This window comes from Mauremys mutica, chromosome 6 (assembly GCF_020497125.1).
Source record: "Mauremys mutica isolate MM-2020 ecotype Southern chromosome 6, ASM2049712v1, whole genome shotgun sequence".
Taxonomy (NCBI): Eukaryota; Metazoa; Chordata; order Testudines; family Geoemydidae; genus Mauremys; species Mauremys mutica.
The window spans coordinates 94,155,663-94,176,489 of record NC_059077.1 but is presented as its reverse complement, the minus strand read 5'-3'; the positions used below and the strand labels follow the sequence as shown (position 1 = coordinate 94,176,489).

The 20,827-nt window shown below is 42.1% G+C and overlaps 1 protein-coding gene across 1 annotated transcript in view; it reads left to right on the top strand.

The window, feature by feature from the left end:
• Window positions 1-20,827, top strand: part of TRPM6 (transient receptor potential cation channel subfamily M member 6) — a 125,542-nt gene that overhangs the window by 91,250 nt on the left and 13,465 nt on the right. Inside the window, exons 28-35 of the mRNA XM_045022164.1 lie at window positions 801-924; window positions 2,118-2,215; window positions 5,230-5,288; window positions 6,896-6,921; window positions 11,894-11,944; window positions 14,755-14,820; window positions 17,463-17,749; window positions 18,000-18,082. Coding sequence (XP_044878099.1) covers window positions 801-924; window positions 2,118-2,215; window positions 5,230-5,288; window positions 6,896-6,921; window positions 11,894-11,944; window positions 14,755-14,820; window positions 17,463-17,749; window positions 18,000-18,082 — 794 coding nt within the window. The remainder of the gene's footprint in view (window positions 1-800; window positions 925-2,117; window positions 2,216-5,229; window positions 5,289-6,895; window positions 6,922-11,893; window positions 11,945-14,754; window positions 14,821-17,462; window positions 17,750-17,999; window positions 18,083-20,827) is intronic.

The following is a 20,827-nucleotide window of genomic DNA, read 5'->3' as shown; positions in this document are numbered from 1 at the left end:
TAAGCACTTCAGCCAGCTTTGCTTCCCTCACAGCCTCTGCTCTTCCTTGTCCCTGACAGGGGCGGCTCTAGGTTTTTGGCCGCCCCAAGCAGTCATGCCCGGGAGGCGCCCCCGAGCCGCGGGAGCAGCGGACCTCCCGCGGGCATGACTGCAGAGGGTCCACTGGTCGCGCGGCTCGGCTGGACCTCCCGCAGCTGCGGGCGGTTCGCAGGTACAGCGGCTCCGGTTGAGCTGCCGCAGTCATGCCTGCAGGAGGTCCACTGGAGCCGCCGGCTGAGCGTCCCCTCCGCAGTCATGCCTGCGGCAGGTCCGCTGCTCCCGGGGCTCCGGTGGACCTCCCGCAGGCATGACTGCGGCAGGTCCGCCGGCCCAGCCTGCCGCCCCCCCGGGAAAGGGCCGCCCCAGGCAGGAGCTTGCCCCGCTGGGCTCTGGAGCCGGCCCTGGTCCCTGAACTGCCCCTGTTCAATTGTTTGGCCTTGGGCAAAACTGATAAACCACTTCTATTACTTCAGCATCATTTTTTCTGAAGGTCTGAAATCTGAAACAGGGCACCAGGGGCATTCCAGGGGTGTTTGGATAGGGGAGGTTAGGATAACTAAGGGTATGCTGCACTTGTCTTTCTCATGGAGGTATTTTGAGACATATTTCACATTGTTTGTAAAGCATTTTGAGACCTGATGCAAGTAAAAATAATTATTGTTGGTATTCCTCTTGCAATGGTTCTAAGAATCATGCCACATAGGAGCTGCAGAGCTGCTTGTCTTATAATATTGAGTACAATTTTTTCTGTCCCATGCCAGGTGATTACAGTGGATGGTTGTCCCCAGAGCACCCAAATGAGCTCAGAACCAGCAGAAAGCTGTTTCTTGGGTGAAGACAAATACAACAAGAACTGGCTAACTGTATCTAATTTCAATCAGCTAAGTATGTAACATTCTTCAGCTGATGAAGCTCAGAACTCCTGAATAAACCAGTAACAGCCTAAAGTGTCACCAATCACTACCATCTCGGGAGGCAAATTATAGGGTCAGATTGTGAGCAGACACTACACACACTCATTCCCCCCACTCAAAGGGATGGGCAGACAGAAGCATGGAGTGGGTGGAGCCTGGGATCCATCTTCCTCCAGTTTGCTGGCCACCACAGTTGAGCTGTTCCAGGAGTTGGGGTAGTAACTTGCTATTGTTGTGGTACTGTAGCAGATTACTACCGTTTAGGACTAAACAGGGATTAGGGAATGGAACTGTGTCTCTGTGAGGCATGATTCCTGGCTTGGAGAATTTCTGGAATATCACAGCATCTCACTGTACAAGCACAATCTAGCTGTTATTGGTAATTTTTGAAGAGGTTTATGGCCATAGGTATTACTATGATACTGTATACATTGGTATATTAGCTGTTTTTTTGGTAATTTTAATCCATTTGATGTACCAACCTTCCATTTTCCATTTGCAGCATAATGGATAATTGGCCAAAAATTCTTAGATTACTCAATGTCATTGCTCAGAATACATTCTTCACTGAGAAGTAAATTTATGTCACCTGTATTTGAGTGATAAATTCTAAGTAATGCGTCCAGTGTAGCTGTAGCCATGCTGGTCTCAGGATATTAGAGACAGAAGGTGGGTGAGTTAATATCTTTAATTGGACCAACTTCTCTTGAGAGAGACAAGCTTCTGAGCTACACAGAGCTCTTCTTCAGGTCTAGGTCAAGTTCTAAGGAATGACATTTCGGACTCTTGAAAGAGCTAGAGAATCACTGCTATACCTTATACAGGCCTCATTTTAAGAGTGAGATCCTCCCACAGATCACTTTATCTCCTGACTCTGTCTCTACACAGCTCTTAGATTACGTTTTGCAGACCACCAGGGAAAGCACCATGGAGCACTGGTGCTCTATAGATCACAGTATGAGAAGGCCTGGGCTATTGGAACCTGTAGGCTAACAGAAAGTGGGAACAATCTACTTCAGTTTTGTGAAATTCCATTGTTGCTTTTATATTGTTGGCTTCTAGAGTAATGCATCATACAGATATTTTATGGTGTTTATTTTACAGTAATAATGCTTTTCATTTCAGTTTTAGAAATATATTTTCTTTGATTACTTTCTTGATTAGGTTTGGAACGTCTCAGTTATATGCATCAGAAAATGAAAAATCAAGAAACTGGTAGGCACTCTTTGCAAATCTGTGACTCTCTGAGGCAGTCTCAAGAGGTAAGACCTGAGGACATATCATGGGCCAAATCTTCATATAAATTATTGTGGCTTCCTTAGAGCTACACTGATTTTCATCAGCTGAGCTTCTGTCTAACGAGACACCATTTGATGTGTGCGAAATTTCATTTCATGCTGGCAGGGAACATCTGTGGTAGTAAATGAATAATTAATAGCTTTTAACACTTAGCAACAATTAATAAAGTAGGATATTAAACTAGTGAATCATGAAATGGGAGTGTGTGTGAAGATGATGGTCAGAAAGGTGAGCATTTATTAGTAATTCTCTAGGCCATTAAGCAAATACACAGTCTGATGTTGAATGTGTGAGCAGAGGTGATTAGAGAACGAAGGCAACCTTTGGCAAGTTCATCTTCTTAGCTATTAGGTGACAATATTTATTGTATGCAAAGTGAGATTTAAATATTTGTTCTAGTGCAAAGGTGTTTCCTACTGTATTTAGTGTGGTTTTCTTAATCTCTGTCTTTTAAAAATTATGATTTATAAGAACTGATTTGCAACCTTATATGACAGACTGGCTAAGCAGCAGTTCTTCAGAAAAGGACTTGGGGATTACAGTGGATGAGAAGCTGGATATGAGTCAGCAGTGTGCCCTTGTTGCCAAGAAGGCTAATGGCATATTGGGCTGTATTAGTAGGAGCATTGCCAGCAGATTGAGGGAAGTGATTATTCCCCTCTATTCAACCCTGGTGAGGCCGCATCTGGAATATTGCGTCCAGTTTTGGGCCCCCTTCTACAGAAAGGATGTGGACAAATTGGGGAGTGTCCCCCGGAAGGCAATGAAAATGATCAGGGGGCTGGGGAACATGATTTATGAGGACAGGCTGAGGGAACTGGGCTTGTTTAGTCTGCAGAAGAGAAGAGGAAGGGGAGATTTGATAACAGCCTTCAACTACCTGAAGGGGGGTTCCAAAGAAGATGGAGCTAGGATGTTCAGTGGTGGCAATGAAAGTAGACTAGATAGTCAAACCTTTGTTTCTAGTCAGTTTCACTGTTTGACTTTCCTGTAGTATCAGAGTGTTGTAGTTTGAGTTCCAAACACAACAGAGCAAGTTTAAACAAAAGATTTTTATATTGAAGAAAAAGAAATTATAGAAACATTTATACTGATCCTAGATTCTGTAAAACGTTAATTTTGGGATTAAATCAATTTCTCAATAAATCTTTAAAACAGGGCATAATCTATTTTTAAGAAATGAGTTTTCCCTGGGTTAGTGCTCCTCAGACCAATCTGTGGATCAACATTGGTCTTTCCTTATGCCTAACAAGATTAAACATTTTGAGAACAAACCAATGGATTGTGGGTGGGGAGGTGACCTGTTACCAGCGGAACTTTCATGCAAAAGGTAATCTCCTGGATTAAAACATGGGAGAACATCTGAGATAGTTAATTTTAAAACTAAATTAAGGTAATATTTAAAGATGAGTTTTATCTAGTTTGTCTTAAAAGCTTGTCTCTGATCTTTTTGAATCCTGGTGCACTCTTTTTTTGGGGAAAAGAATTTGCCTTGGTCAGATGTTTTCAGAGGAATATTGACATATCTGACTAATACATGAGAATATCCCAAAGTCAGATTGTCCTATAGGAGCATTTTCCCTGATGTAGCTGGAAGGTTTTGCACTATTAAAGGGACTAAGAACCTTTGACTGACCAAAATGAAACATATAAAATCTAAATATCATATTGACAAACTCCAAAGTTCTTAAAAATACACCATGCTTGGTGCTTCAAACTGTTAGATGTGTGATGTGTTTTCTTTGTGTCATGGCCTCGCAGGACCCATGCTCTCTCAGCTCTGTATGGTCCCTGGGAGGAAGCCTCTTCAGTTTGACAGCCCACCTCAGGAGTCACACTCTGGCGCAATAAGCCTTGGGCTCTACCACCTCTTGGAACTGCACCTCTGAGCCTTCAGCATGCCTATATCTCTCTGTGAGCCCCCTCAGGGAGTCCATTCACTCTGGAACCCCGGGGCCTCCACACCGTGACACAGCAATGCAACCCCAATCTCTAGATTGCAGTCACTCTCAGCCAGTGTAAAAAAGAAGGGTTTATTGTACATCTGAACACAGCACAGAAAGTTCTTAGGGCATCTAACATAGAAAATTTCAGCATTGTCCATCTGGGCCTGTGCAGCGTCCAGGTGGGCTCAGGCTGTTCTTTATACCAATCCAGAAGCAACTTATTTCTAGCCAACCTCCTTATATCACCTTCCCCAAAAGCCCTTCCTTCATCTTTTGTATTCTTTCCTGGACAACCAGAACACCTGGACCTTCTCTCTTCTGCCCTTTGTTCTCTCACTGGGCAAACCAATCTGGCTTCCAAGATGGGGTGGGCCTCCTGATCCACTGTGTCCAAGCCATTGTCCAGGGTCCAGGCAGCTAGGCGAGGTCTCACTTGGTCCTCTGCAACAACAAACACCCTCTCCCACCACCTCGTTAAACATGCAGCACATAGGGAAAACCGAGACACAGTAAAAAGAACAGGAATACTTGCGGCACCTTAGAGACTAACAAATGTATTTGAACATAAGCTTTTGTTAAGCAAATCCCCCAATTATCACCCCTTGCTAGTGTAACACTGTAGGACACATTTTAAAGAACTTATCCATGAAATATTTATATTTCATATATTTCATTTTTCTGCTATAAAGGGAAATTCCCTAATAGTTTTTAAACTGCAAAATCCTTCCACATACACTTAGAATTTTTCCACAGTGCAGTCTGATATAGCTGGATCATTTAAATTATTCTACTATCTACCTAAATGCATGGAGATTCTATGGAAAACTGTAACCAGGACAATTTCATGTTCCAAATCAGTGTAGGTTTAATAGTGCTATGAAACCCTTAGATTTCTGTGGGACCACTCATGGTAGTCAAATTAAGTACATGCATATGTGTTTGCAGGATTGGTAGCTTTGAGTTGCTCTGATTATGTACGTAGGCCAGTGATATATAGAATGTACCTGTAACATAATTTTTCTTATTCTCAGGATTTGAGTAATAGCATGATTGGGACCACCAGGAAGAATAATCTGAGCAGGAATTCCTCGTATGTATTCCTAACTATTTTAAGATACTTGCCGCATACCTACAAAAGTAGACTCTATTGTAACCCAGTTCTGTAGATATTGCAGATTTCCATTTTAGTTCTATAGCACAATTAGCATGAGGAATTTGTGCATACGTAAAATGAAGGATTCAGGCAATAGACTTTTTTCAATAAAATAAAGGTTTATTGTTTAATTATAAAAGGTTAATAATTCCAATATAACTTCTAATTTTAGAAAGAACATCAATACTTTTATCTTTTTTTTATCCCAGTATTATCTAATTTTCTCATTCAGTCACCACAGCATCTTAACTACTTATTCTAATCTTCTAGAGTATGAAAGGCAACATTTGCTTTTGCTGCATAAATTGTATATTTCTTTTTAAAATAACAAAAATCATGAAAGGCTGTCATTCTCTGATTTAAAATCCTTTCTACCAACTCTGCATTGGCAATAAGTCTGTCTGCATTTGCAAAATATTTGGCTTGCTTTCTATAAAGAGATTTTGGTGGTGGTTAAGCTTTGATCAAAGTGAAATAAAATCATACTAGCTTGAAAAGTGTCTTCAGTTTTCTTGTTTATTTCTTCAAACCTCTTGGATGTTTTTTCAGCTTGCTTGATAATTGTCTTAATATCTGGGATACTTTCGTGTGTGCTTCTCTTTCTCCCTCTCTCTCTCGAGTTCATCACTGCAGTATACATCCCCACTACTTAGTAACATCCCTGATAAAATAAATAAAAGGCACAAAGCAATTGCCACATTCCACGTGATTTCAACATGAGAGGAAAAATACTGTTCTTTTTTAACAGTCCATTGTGGCATACTTGCAGGCAGTAGGCACCCTGCATACATGCTAAACTGAGAACTGAACTCACAGAGCCTGATTCTGCTGTCACTTACACTGGTCTGACTTCAGTATAATTACTCTTGATTTACTCCTGTGTAAGAGGAGAATCATGCCCATAATCTTTTGTCTTTTTACCCCCTCCCTCAAGCAAAAAGCTTCCATCAACTTGAGGTAGGGTGACCAGTTGTCCTAATTTTATAGGGACAGTCCCGATATTTCAGGCTTTGTCTTCTATGGGTACCTATTACTCCCCCACCCCCATCCCAATTTTTCACACTTGCTCTCTGATTACCCTAACTTGAAGCAACAGAGACTGCTAAATATCAGTAGCAGTAGGGTTTACAGTATAGCCTCCCTAAAGATCAGCTAACAAAGTGCAAGGCAACTGCAAAAAATTGAGCAAGTCTGATTTCTTCCAGTAGTGGGCAGTGGGACACATACCAGCCAGCACATCAAAACGTAGGTTAAAATTAAAAAGCAAACAATCCACCCACCCACCACTCATATCTGATTGAAGTGCTCTTTAAACAATATTGTTGTTATCTAAAGAAGACAGTGACCCAGAATTGTAAGCACAAACAAGTGATCAGCTGTATGTCAAAGCAAAAACAACTTTATGCTAGTGGTTCTTGTGTTTTATGAAGTGAGTTTAAATCTTTGTGAGTTTGAATTCACATAGTTCAAATCCTTTCATGTCATTGCTTGTTTAATCACAGAAAAGTTTGAAGCATAATTTCCTATGCTTGATTCTAAAACAGGTTGAGAAGTTCAAAAGGCATTGACAGTAAGTTTTTGATTGATTATTACTTGTCTTTAATTCTTATTTGTAAATCCTACTTTTACAATTCTGAAATACATAACCAGAGGAGAAGTGATTCCATTGTAAGCATGGAGGGTAAACAGGAAGAGGGTTAACAATAATTAATACCCAGCATAAAGAATTGTATCTTTACAGTTAACTACAAATAATGTGATATGTTTCCCCCAGGCTAAAAGAAATGTCCATCGATTTTGCTCAGCCGAGTAATATAAAATATCACACACTTTTCAGCAGGAATTAACTGCGCTGTACTTAAAAAGAGACAGATGAATTCTATCCTTTGGACTGCAAGAGAGTTCCATTGGATTAAATAGGAAGCTTGACATATATCTGATGGTTAAGTCTGGCATAACATTTCGGATTACAATGCGGGGAAAATGTGTTTCTAAGCACAGTCACGATTGCAGCCATCTCTCTGGTAAATGGTATTGGGTTCAGTTCTGCAATTCCTCTGCATGTGGAACTCTCCTTGAAGGATCAGGTCCACTGTGGCATTGTCAGTGCAGGAGTTCAATGTCAAAGATGGTAAATACATTTTCAAACATCTTTGATATTCACTCAAGAATCTGAAGGATGACTTTGTCCAACAAATGTAGAACTTTTGTATGTAGCCTTTTTTAGTCAAGTTTATGTTCACAGTGGGTAGTACAATGGGTATTTGGGCTGCAGATGCTACAGTCACATATTAAAGAGACACTGTCAAGTTGAATTTTGTCGCAACTGATTATTTTTAAAGATGCAAGTTTCTTGAAGAGCAGACTGGCTTTTAATTCCTTAAAATGGTTTTTAAGGTATTTTGTGTCCTCCTATCATTACAAGAGAATTTTGGATGGAATCAAGAATGGGGTGCCAGAACGGGGGGTGGGGGGGAGAGGGGGACAGGGGGCCATAGGTCTCCCACTTTTTGAAAGTGGAGGGGCCTGGCCCATCCACTTTTCTCCATGGGCCCTATCCCCTTGGCCAGGCTGGCAACTGGAGCCCGGTTGGGGAGCCCGGGCAGCTGTGGGCTGCCATGGACCCTCCACCTGCCCAGGGTTGGGGGGCGAGAGCAGCCCCTGGCCCGTGTCCTCGCCTAGCAGGACCCCTGCCCAGGGCAGACGGAGGGTCTGCGGCTCCCCATTGCTTCCCTGGTGGCTCTTACCATGGCCGGGCTGCAGCAGCGGCTCCAAGGCCCCCCAACCCCAGCTAAAGCTGGGTTGGAGTAACAGCTGCCCAGGCAGCTGTGCGGAGCATGGACCCTCCACCTGCCATGGGCAGCGGACTCGGGGGGTGGGGACATGGGCTGGGAACTGCTCTCGGCCCCCTCACCTTGGGCAGGTTGAGAGTCCACAGCTCCTCGGCCCGCTCTGGCTTCCGGCCCGCCAGGGACTGGGCCTCGGGAGGAAGGAGGGGGCAGGGGTAGAGACACAGAGGGAGTGGGGGCTGGGGCCCCTGGCCCCCCACTTTTGGGAAGGCTCCGCCACCCCGGTCAAGAACAACACCAAATATTTTGAATGCTCCCTCTTCTTCCTGTACATCCCTGCTGTGACTACAGTTTCAGTTTCAACTCTGCTGCTGTTGGCAGAACTTGTTGAATGATCTTCAGCATCACAACAACTGTGGAAATGTGCTGTCAAATAGTAAAGTAAACAAATAAACCATTTTTGCGAAACTTCTTTCAATTATAATAATTGTACACAAATTGTTTGTACAAAACAATAGTAGAAAAATTGTAGACAAATATGATTTTCAAGTTGATAGTGTCCCACCAGTGCAACCAAGTAACTGTTTTTCTTAAAGTGTTGGTCCCTATGGGTATTCACTCTGGGTCTGTGCACCCAGAACAGAATTTTTTCAGTAGCAGTGTATGTGGGTCTGCTGCTATGTCAACTTGTGCTGCAAAGCAAGGGCATAAGTGGCACCACACAGCAACCGCCTCTTCAGTTTCTCATCTACTGCTCATTGTCTGGGACTGAACTCTCCTCTGTCTATATGCCATAGCTTGTTCAAAACTCTACTCTTGTAAATAGTCTAGCTAGTTATGTCTTAGTGTAGTTAGTTATTGGGGTTTGGGATGTTTCCTCCTGTTATTCCCCCAAAGCCTGGGCATTTATCCCCAAGGTCTCAGGCTTCAAGCCTTTCCTTTCCTGCCCCCAGGTCTTTCTGGTGAGTGACCTGCAGAACTGCCTCCACTGCCCAAGGGAATCACACGTCACATTGAAGTGTGAGATCTGCCGCTGTTTTGTCTCATGGATTAGGCAGTCTTAGGAGTTCAGACTCCATTGGCATGAGATGGTACTTGCCATGAGACAGCAGTCAGATCATTCCTTGCCCCATTGGCCAGAGCTGCTGAGCTGTGCCCTGTCAGCAGTGGTGGACTCCTCTACCAGGCCCAAAGACTCTGTGACGTGGAAGCATGATGAGGCTAAGCAGAGGCATCCTCCTAAGAGGTGGGTCAAATCTGCATTCCACACCTCAGAGTTGGAGTGCTTGGAGCTCCAGGGTAATGTGGGCAGGCATCAATGGTACCAGGCACTCCCTGTGCTCCAGAACCAACCACTAAAGTGTGCAAGGACTGTAAAGAGTGCTCACCATTTGCACTGGCAGTACCACCCACATGGCCAAGCCTGCATTGACAGATTCCATACCAGAGACTCCAGCAAGTTTTCCTCCAGCCCTGATCAAGGACCTAGCAATCTATACATATCCTGAACAACCACACAGCTAAGGGTTCCTGGATGCCACAAGAGTCCATGTGCCACATCAACCACCTCCAGCTATGAGCAGTACACCGAGCATTTCAGCAATTCCTGCCTTTCATCCAATTCACTCATAAAAGTCAGGTCAAACAATATGACCATGGTTTACTACAGGGGTAGGCAATCTATGGCATGCGTGCCGAAGGCAGCACGCAAGCTGATTTTCAGTGACACTCACACTGCCCAGGTCCTGGCCACCGGTCTGGGGGCTTCTGTATTTTAATTTAATTTTAAATGAAGCTTCTTAAACATTTTTAAAACCTTATTTACTTTACATACAACAACAGTTTAATTATATATTATAGACTTATAGAAAGAGACCTTCTAAAAACGTTAAAATGTATTACTGGCATGCAAAACCTTAAATTAGAGTGAATAAATGAAGACTCGGCACACCACTTCTGAAAGGTTGCTGACTCCTGGTTTACTATATAAAGAGCGGGGGAGTCTGGTCCACACCACACTGCAGGGAGGTGGCACAGATATGAAATTGGTACTTCCAGAGTCCTATCACCCTCTTGGTAGCGCACCTACCATGGATAATGAACTCCTTAACATATAGCCTCATCAGGCATTTTCATGAGAGCCATGAATGGAAATACCACTCATCCATGGCACAATGGATTTGTCTTCAGTGGCAATTCCCACCCTTGGGACCTCTTTGCCAACCCAGGCAAACAAGAATTTACTGTTCTCGCAATGCACAGGGATGCAGCTCTAGAGGGCATGCCTTCCTAATACAGTGGTCAGATCCACTGATGTATGCCTTTCCTCCCATCTCCCTCCTACCATGCATCTGCAGGAAAATCAAGGTGACAGTAATCTTAATCGCTCCTTGGTGGCTGAAACAGTTTTGAGTTACGATGGCTCTCCAGGTGACCTCCCATCCATGCATTCACTTACAGACATCACCAAATCTACTATCACAACCGCGCACCTCTGCATCTGACAGCGTGGCTTTTGGATGGGTAATGGGGTTAGAGAGATCCTGCTTGAAGAAGGTTGAGCCATCTTCCTCAATAGCAGGAAGCCCTCCACAAGGATGTGTTACATAGCCAAATGGAAGCTCTTTCCCCTTTGGTACCATGAAAATCAATTGTCCCCAGAAGAGGTTGGAATTTCCCTTATCCTGGACTATCTTCTCTCCTTAAAATCTTTGGGCCTCTCACTGAGATCACAGTGAGTATGTCTCGCAGCCTTTAATGCTTTCGATCCCACATCGGAAAAAATGTTCAATTTTTACCCATCCTACAACAATTTAAAAAAAATGCATTATGGGAACATTCCCGGTGGTGTCAAGGTCAGTGCTGGCTAGGAGCTGGAATCTGGTTCTCTGTACCTAAAGGAACTCACTGTTTGAACTTTGGCCTCCTGCTTCCTATTATGTTTAGCAATGAAGATAACCATGAGGAGAGCTATCACCTCAATCAGAAAGATAGGCAAACTTGGGGCCCTTATTACAGATCCACCTTATACTATCTTTCCCAAATATAAAGTATAGCTGATCCTGGGCACATAGAGAGCATGTGCACCCATGGTGAATACACAGAACTCCAGTTACTATAAGGTAAGTAAACTTCCTTTTTCTCTGGAACAAAATGAACTAAAATATATAATGGAAACATTTCTATTAGTCTTAGGTAATGTAAAAGCTTGTTTTATAAAGCATAGATTTGGGACCAAATTTGACCTGACAGTGTCTCTTTAAATTAATTTTGCCAATAAATTACTTGTTTATATTTTTACAGCATTTTAGATGTCATGGGTTAATGGACCTGTATTATTATAACTTTAATGTAATAGCACAGTTAATAGAATGCTTAATGACTGAGTATAGAGTTGCAAAAATCATGCCTTTGGGATTCTGTGAAGCATGATGGACAGCAAAGTGCTTTTAACATCCCAGAGGTGTAATTGGCTTAGAGAAACGACATGTCCTTGAGGTTAATATTGCTAGTTTCCCTTCATTTCCTTATATAAATAAGTCGGATGGCTATATTAAATTGATAACTGAAAACTGCCAACATACCATACATTATAACATACTTAACGTCAATTAGTGATTCCTCTCTTTAGAATGCTGAGCCAGTAATTCTGATTAATCTGTTTCATGACAAACTTGAAGGGAATAAATTCAAAATCATGCATTTATCTCTGCTACAATAATTAACATAATGGTCCTTTAAAAATAATTTCAGAAATCTCAGTCTCCTTGAAAACACCTCAGGACCTGCACCATCATTATTCTGGTAAGCAGGAGGTACTTGAATGACAGCTGAGCAACTGCACCCATTGTTAAGCTGTAGAAATTCTGGTAATATTTTTTATTCTTATGCATGCCTCAGTTTCCCTCTGTGCTTTGTACTAATATTAATTGAATATAGATGAAAGGGACAAGATGTTGGACTCATGTAGCTATCTGATTGGAGATCAGAGTCACTAGCAAACTGAATACAGCCTATGCATTGAATGGAGGATCCAGAAGAGACAATGGCAATCTTAACGTCTGGGATGTTCACACATAGGGTATGTCTACACTGCAATGTAAGCCCAGGGTTCGCACTCAGGCTCAAGCCTAACCCCCCTTCCATTTATCTACACATAAACTGTGCTGACCCAGAGTCCTAGGATCCCATGTGAGTGGAGGGTCCAAGCCTGTGCCAAGATGGGACCCAGGGTTCAAGCCCTATTGATTTGCAGTGTAGATGCAGCCCCACAGGACTCATGCTCTGGGCATCCACTAAAAGCATTCCACAATCCCACAATTGGACTTTCTTTGTTCTCTGGACAGTCAGGTTTGGTGGACAGTCAAGTTTTCCCACACTGCACAATAAATAAAGGGCTAGAGCGGCCACATTTTGGGAGGGCAATAGGAACCCTAGGGTATGAGTGGTTGGACTCAAGTCCACATAATGCAGTGTAGATGCTGGAACCCAGGGTTCAGCAATTCCTAACCTGAGGTTACAAATGCATGTAGACACTAACGTCCTAGGTTAACAAATCCAGAGTCTGCTAACTCAAGTTCTACTAACTCTGGGTTTGCACTGCAGTGTAGACATACCCTTAGGCACTAGTAGCCAAGAGCAGAGCAAAGGCGCTGGAGAATAGGGGAAAGGTGTCAAGTAGCTGTGTTAACAGATGAGCTCATAGGGTATGGCTAGTCAGCAACTAGACACCTGTGGCTGGCCCATGACAGCTGACCTGGGCTCAGGCTGCAGAGTTGTTTCACTGCTGTGTAACTTTATTCCAAGTTCAGGCTAGAGCCCGAGCTCTGGGAACCTCCCACCTCTCAGGCTCCTACAGCCTGGGCACCAGCCTGAGCCCAGAAGTCTACACAGCAATGAGACAGCCCTGCAGCCCAAGCACTGTGAGCCTGAGTTGTCTAGTTGCTGTGTAGACATATGCCTAGAGATATAGGCTTCTCACCTGGCTTGAAGACAAAGGAACAGAGACAGGGAAAGGAAGCAGAAATGGTTCCTACAGCAGCATGGCTCAAGGGCTCACTGGATTTAGACTGTTTAGACTATGTCTTAACCTTTTCTTTCCTATAGACCTAAGGGCTTTCAGAGTCTATATGTCAGGTGACTAATAAATTGTTACCTTGCTTTGAAAAGGCTGCCTGGTGTCACAGCAAATACTTAGAACATTGTGTCCTGAAAGGGTAAAGAACAAGTCTCCCACAGTTGGCTGGACTCGCTGCAGGGAGCCAGAGAGAGAGAGACAAGAATTGCTAGCATGCAAAGGCCCAGTTTCGGAGTCATGGAGGCCAAGGGCCTGCCCATATGGAACTGTGTGGATCCTAGGGGTCTGGCACACCAGACCCTGTGAATCCGTAACACAAGCACATTAATTATTTTTCTGTCATCATCTGTGGCTCCCACTTTGTAGAGTCACACTAGAGAACCCCTCCCCTCCCCCTAGTGAAAGCTGTATATTAATTTCATATCTAACACTGTAGTGAGGCCATTTCAGGTATTTTTTGGCAAATGATGAAGGAAAAAAAATAGGCCCTGGCAATAAAATTCTTAGTTTCACAACTGATGAAAACTTAAGGAACTGAGCTGTAATGCCCAGAAAAGACAGGGGCAATGGTTTGTTCATAGCTGTCACCTCCCATCTTGATGAAGTACAGTATTCACTGTAATTTCCCTCTTTCTTCTTGCTTGCTGGAGTGGATTTCTTCAGTTAATTTGTACTGTACTACTTAATCTGTGTTTATATACTTATGAACTCACTGGAAGTCTGGCAGGGAATAAATCATTTGGACACTGATTGCCCACTATGCTGTTTTATTCCTAAATTGAAAATGCGCAGAGATTGCTACAAAGCTGCAGGTTTCTGTGCTTTCGGGTGAGGAGGAGAATTGTCCAGAACCTACCAGCAGATGTCCCTGTAGACCACACTTCCTTAGACCCTTTCATGAGAAACCTTGGATAAAACATAAGCCAGTATACAGCTATCTGAAGTTCAGAGACTGTGCCATAGTTACAATGAATAGTATCCAATTTTTTCATTCCATGGACAGGCACAACTCCACTGACTTTGATAATATTATGCCAGCGACAAATTTGACTCAGCATATATTGGGGCATGTTATTTAATTAGGTGATATTTTTCAACGCAATCCAGACGCTGACAAAAATAAGATGTTTTCGGAGGCTTCTGGGTTAATTTTTTTCATTTGTAATGCAAGGATGGACTTGTGTCTGTGGCAATGGATGGGACTCATGGAATCTGGGTTCAGTTCTGGATTTTACCACAGACTTCCTGTGTGACTTTGGGCAAATCACTTAATCTCTGTGCCTCAGTTCATATCTCTGTAAACTCGGGCTAACAGTACTTCTCTGCTTCTTAGATACTGTGAGGATAAATCCATAATCACTTGGTTGATGCTCAGATGTCATAGTGCTAGAGGTGATATACATAGCTAGAGGAAAGGCTGGCCACAACAAAATGTACTTGTTTTTGTAATATTACAATAAAACACTGTCAAATATTTCTGAAAATCAGCCAAGCCAATGCTAGCCCAGCATAGCGAAACTGTCTATTTTGTTTGCAGCTGTTGAAAGGAACAATTTAATGAGGCTTGCTCAGACTATACCATTTACACCGGTCCAGTTCTTTGGTGAGTGCCAGTTTCTCTGTTCTGCTTTGAATGTATTATAATCATAGCATGGATTTTTTTTTAAAGAATACAGTTAAGAAACCTCATAGGTTGGATTAATTTAGGTATATATAATTTACATTTATTTTCTGAAAGGAACAACTTCTGTAACCACCACCCTGGACCAAAGGGAATGACTCTATAGCCTGTTGGCTAAGGCACCACCTGGGAGACCCAGGGTCTAGTTCTCCTAGTCCAATGACTCCTTAATTATTTATCCTCAACTTCAACATGAGAGATTGAGGGAGCCATACACATCAGAATATCCCATAGCTCAGTGGCTAAAGTACGCTCCTGAGAGTGGGGAGACCTCTGTTCATATCTTTCCTCCCCATGAGGCAGAGGGAGAAATTAAACCTGGGTTTCCCTAGTGAGTGCTCTAACCACTGGGATAGGCAGATAGATACCTCCCTACAGCCATACTTATGTGTCAAACTCCCTAAGAGGAGCGGGTCTTAAGATGCACCCCTGTTGTTGGCATCTCCCATTTGTTAGCTTAGGTGGCTCCCCACCTAGCTTGCTGGTTTTTGTGGATTTCATTCTTAGGCCACTGTCTCTCCCCATTCATTGTGTAGGGAGCCCAGGTGCCTAACTCAGGCTTTGTGGTTCATAGTGTTGTTGCAGTGATTTTTCTAGGTGCCTAAAAGTTAGGCATTGCAATGCTGAGTATTGCAAAGCCAAAGTCCCTTTGTGGATCCAAGTCCTTCTTCCAGGCCACTTGGTGAGACCAGACTCTCCTGTGCAGGGTGCTCCAAGACTGAAATCTACTGCGCTAGCTCATGTCTCTCCTACAAGTCTCCCCTTTCCTCTTGGCTTCTTTTCACCCATGATTTATGGGGCTTTTTTTATATGGTTTTTAAATCCACCCTTCACTTGCGGAGTTCCTTTGTGTGGAGGGAATTCCAAACAATGAAACTGATAGATACATAATTTGAAGGATTTTTATTCTTTTATCCATTTTATTAGCAGTTTCTGTTTTATTAAGGAAATGGTGCAGTATTCTACAGTAATCACCCTTCAAAAACCTGCCACATCTTGATGATAAAACTTAGGGCCTGATCCTCCACTCTGTTAAATTGGTTCAATTTTAACAGAGCTGATATAAGATCTATGTAATGGTGTGGAGAATCAGATCCCTCATGTCTGGGACCATTACTGCAGAATATATCCATTGGATGTTGTATAAAATGCTTAAGACATAGAAATGGTACTTGTAAATGTTTAATTATTCTATCAATAATTCTGGTCAGTATTCTATTCAGTTGAACATTTGTACACAGTGGGCCTGATTTTTAGCCTGGCTCATACCTGGCCTCCTTTGTGGCACCTGTAATTATTTGTGTATCCAGGCAATGTTAGATATTAAGTACCTGAAAGTGCTCACAGATCAGGTGTTTGTATGTCTGTATTACATCAACGGAGTTTGCAAATAATCTCAGTCACAAAAAGGGAGGGCAGGTTTTAAAACTCTGGCCTGATATATTAGTTTATTGAAGATAATAATGAATAGTTTTCCCCTGTCAAAGGCAGAATACTGTTTAACTACATAGTGAGACAGAGTGTAAGACTGAGCTGAATCTCACCAGATGCTTTCTGCATGCAGAATGATAGAATTTCTGAAATTTTGTGCAATAGAGATGACATAGGAATTTCTAGGAACAAGGTCAAATTCTTAATTTAAAATAGTAAACTTAAATCTCCATGCTTATTTGTCTTAATTTCTTCTCATTACCCTTAGTTTATATTAAAACAGAACCCTAAATATTATAGGAAAGTTGATGTTCTTTCTAGATTCAGAGGACTCACTAGTTCCCAGCTATGTGTGTTAGTTTGGGGCAGGCTCTGCTTCTCTTGCTCATGTTGATTAGTGTCTGATTTCTCAAATAACTCAGTTGAAATCAATGGGACTGTCATGGATCAAAGTGCTACTCAGTGTGAGTAAGGGTGGCAAAATCCAACCATTAGCTTTTACAATTGTCATGAAGATAACGGTGTTGCTTCTTACAAGCAAGCAAGATCAAAAGGGAAAAACGGTATGAGTAGTATCGATTTTAATTGTTTTCTGTAAGATAAATAATCTTCTTTTATACAAATACAGCCTAAAAGGGAGACAGTGAGTCTCAGCATATTTTGTTTAAAAGCAAATATTTAGACCCAATCATCCCTAAAATCCAGTAAGTCTGCTGACACTGAGAAAAGCCTCCGAAAAGAAGAAAATGACCTCAATTGTATTCAGTAAGATCCACTGGTTTAAACCAAGGCAGTTAGCTTGTATTGAAGCATGCCTGAAGGCTGGAATTCATCCCTATGAAGAAGACCAGTACAAACTCTATGTACCATATATATCCTCAAAATAGAGAGACAATGTAATTTAAGGGGTCCATAGTTGTTGTGCTGGCCCTCTGAACAGGGTTGAACATCACCTTAGTGAACAATAGAAGACTTGGATGATATTTCAGGAATACGGTAGCATAGTGGAAGCCCATATTGTTAAGTACTGTAAAGTGAGAAAGTTATATGCTATTTTAGGGGAAGAAAGGTAAGTCTCAAACGGTGTTCCTGTGATTTGTGATATTTATAAATAAAACTTCTTTCGACCTCAGCTGGAGAGGAGGTGACAATCTATAGGCTAGAAGAGAGTTCGCCTTTGAACCTAGATAAAAGCATGTCGTCCTGGTCACAGCGTGGGATGGCTGCAATGATCCAGGTCTTGTCCCAAGAGGAGATGGATGGAGGTCTCCGGAGAGCCATGAAGGTCATTTGTACCTGGTCTGAGAATGATATATTGAAGTTGGGACAAGTCTTCATTGTGAAGTCATTTCTTCCTGAAGTGGTTCAGACCTGGCAGACGATCTTTCGGGAGGGTACAGTGCTACATCTGTGCCTGAGGGTAAGTATAAACCTGCAGGGAAACTGTCCAGCCCAGTTTGGCAGGTATGAAATGGTTTGGTACATGTAAACACTTCCAGCCTGGAGTGACTTGCTGTTTAATTATGGTTACAACCTTATTGGAGAGAGGAGCATGGAAAAAATCCATCTCCTATTTATGATTAGTAAGGAGCACTTCCTTTCTTTATATATTCTGGCCTTTCTTTATAGGCTTACGTAAAAGTAATACCTATAAATGTGTTCTTGTTTAGGAAATACAACAACAAAGGGCTGCTCAGAAGCTGATATATACCTTCAACCAACTGAAGCCACATAGCATTCCATATACCCCAAGGTAGGGAAACGGCCTTTCAAGAGCGAGGTGGAAAAGACTAAATACAACCTTCTGCAACATTTGGGCACTGGAGGCAGGGAGTTTTCAGCGGGACCTCTCAAGTAGGGAACTTATTCCCCTTCTCTGTGGTCTGACGAAGCCCAGCTTTGTTGACTGTCTTTCAAGGCCTATTTTTTCCTATTTTTATGGAGGGGGTAGGTTGATAACATCTGACTGGGTGGGTGAGGGAATTTTGGGGAAATATAAAGGATTTGGTGGAGTGCATTAACTGGGGCAGATTAGGGAGGCTTTTTTAATAGATGCCTATCAAAAAGAAATTGTGTCCATGCTTTTAATATTTGTAAAGTGTATAGGGCTTATGCTGCGCATTAATTAAACTGAAATAAGTAAATAAAATAAATATAGATGAATTAGAGACACTGCAGAATTTTTCTAAGTGTATCTGTTGCTTGTTGGCGTTGAAGAAGTTTGTGAAAGAAGAGTCTGAAGCAAAGTTCATTGAAAAATAATTGGAAAGACCGTCACTGACTTCAGTGGCCTTTGGAAAAGGCCCTTACTGAGCAAAAAGGAAGGCAAGGTGTTAGTGAGAGAACAGCTGATCTCCAGTTCTGCTGAGCATGCTGCTCTGAGATGTAGCTGCTTTGCAGGGGGAGAGATCCTTTCAGGGTTGTGAACTAGTTTCCAGTGGCCTGAAGAGAGAGTGCACGTAAAGAATCGCTTATAATTTGAACATCCCCATAGATCTGTATTCATATGGTAAAGCAGATCAATATTTGCTACTGAGTCCTTAAAGTAAAGTTTTACTGTTTCTTTTACAAGGAACTTTACAGAGTATGACAGGAAATATAAGGCCTTCTGCTCATCAAAGTTTTATCAAAGTGAAAATAGCTTTCCACTTCAGAAAAGCAAACCCTCATGTTTAGGAGGGATGAGCAGGTCTGGTTTGGAAAGTATGAGAGCCCAGATGTTTGAAGACCCGTAATTAGGGCATATATTTTGTTATGTGCACCAATACTTTTCCTTCTGTTTTTGGCACAGCCCTGTTTTTTCTATACCATCTGTAGAAATGCCACTATTAAAACTTGTGCTTCTGTGGGAATGGTGACCTCATGTGTGTTACAATCTATGAATATATATATAAGGCCTAATCTAGAGCCCATTGAAGTCAGTGGGAGTCTTTCTATTCAGTGGGCATGGATATGATCTCTTTGTATTACATCACTAGTATATCAGGGGTGAATATGCACCATCAGATGTGGAAACCATGAGCATTTTATCCTGTCCCAAAAACATTCCATTACCCAGTACCCAGAAATACTCTTGGGAAATATTCTTGCTTGTTCAGTAGCAGTCACACTTCTACACAAGCCAGTTCCATCTCACTATATGCTGTTTATTAGTTAGTTACCTTTATGAGCATATTTTTCCCCCTTAGGAAATGTAGAACTGTGGTTCAGTATTTGGGGTCGGGAAGGAATTTCCCCCCAGATCAAATTTGCAGAGATCCTGGACGGTTTTTTGCCTTCCTCTGCAGAGTGGGACATAGGTCACTTGCTCATTTGAACTATGGTAAAAGGTGGATTCTCTGTAACTTGACATCTGGAAGTCTAGATTTGAGGACATCAGTAACTCAACCAGAGGTTATGGGCCGACTACAGGAGTGGGTGGGTGAGGTTCTGTGTCCTCTGATATGCAGGAGGTCAGACTAGATTAGTGGCTCTTAACCTTTCCACACTACTGTACTCCTTGCAGGAATCTGATTTGTCTTGCGTACCCACAAGTTTCACCTCACTTAAAAAATACTTGCTTACAAAATCAGACATAAAAATACAAAAAGCGTCCCAGCATACTATTACTGAAAAACTGCTTACTTTCTCATTATTATAAAATAAAGCAATTGGAATATAAATATTATACTTACACTTCAGTACATAGTATATAGAGCAGTATAAACAAGTCATTGTCTGTATGAAATTTTAGTTTGTACTGACTTTGCTAGTGCTTTTTATGTAGCCTGTTGTAAAACTAGGCAAATATCTAGATGAGTTGATGTACCCCCTGGAAGACTTGTGCGTACCCCCAGGGATACGTGTACCCCAAATTCAGAACCACTGGACTAGATATTCAGGATGGTCCCTTCTGGCCTTAAAGTCTATGAATATTCTCCCTGTTCACCCCATTACTTAGATGCTGTGGCATCTGTGAGCATTACTGGTCACTGGATATCTTTAGACTGGTTTATTTTGAGGAAAGTTTTTGAGTTTGAGAGGAACCCAGCCCCTCAAAAAGACAACTCCTCCCCCCAAAAAACGCAAAAACAAAACAGTTTTTTCCTCACAATAGTAAACTGCATACATAAATTTACTCCTTCCTTTCTGCAGAAGAAAGCAAGATTTGAGCCATCTTAACAGAGAGAACCTAAACACTAAATATCCTTTCACATTAGTTTTACACAGGGGTAAACCCCAGTTCCACTGATTTTAGTGGAGTTTCTCCTGATTTACACTGAGTAGATTATCAGGTGTAACATAGTGCATGCTATGAGTCCAAGTGTGCCTTATAAAAATGAAGATTTTTTTTGTTATTTTGGAGAATATCATCAGGCTTTCGCAGGGGAAGGAGTGCAACTTTGCACCTCTTTTACAAAATGGTGCGGGATGATAAATTAACTTTCCAAAGGGGTCCTGACTTAGCATTTTATAGCACTCATTGTTCAAGGGCATTTCTTTAATTAATCTTAAAGAT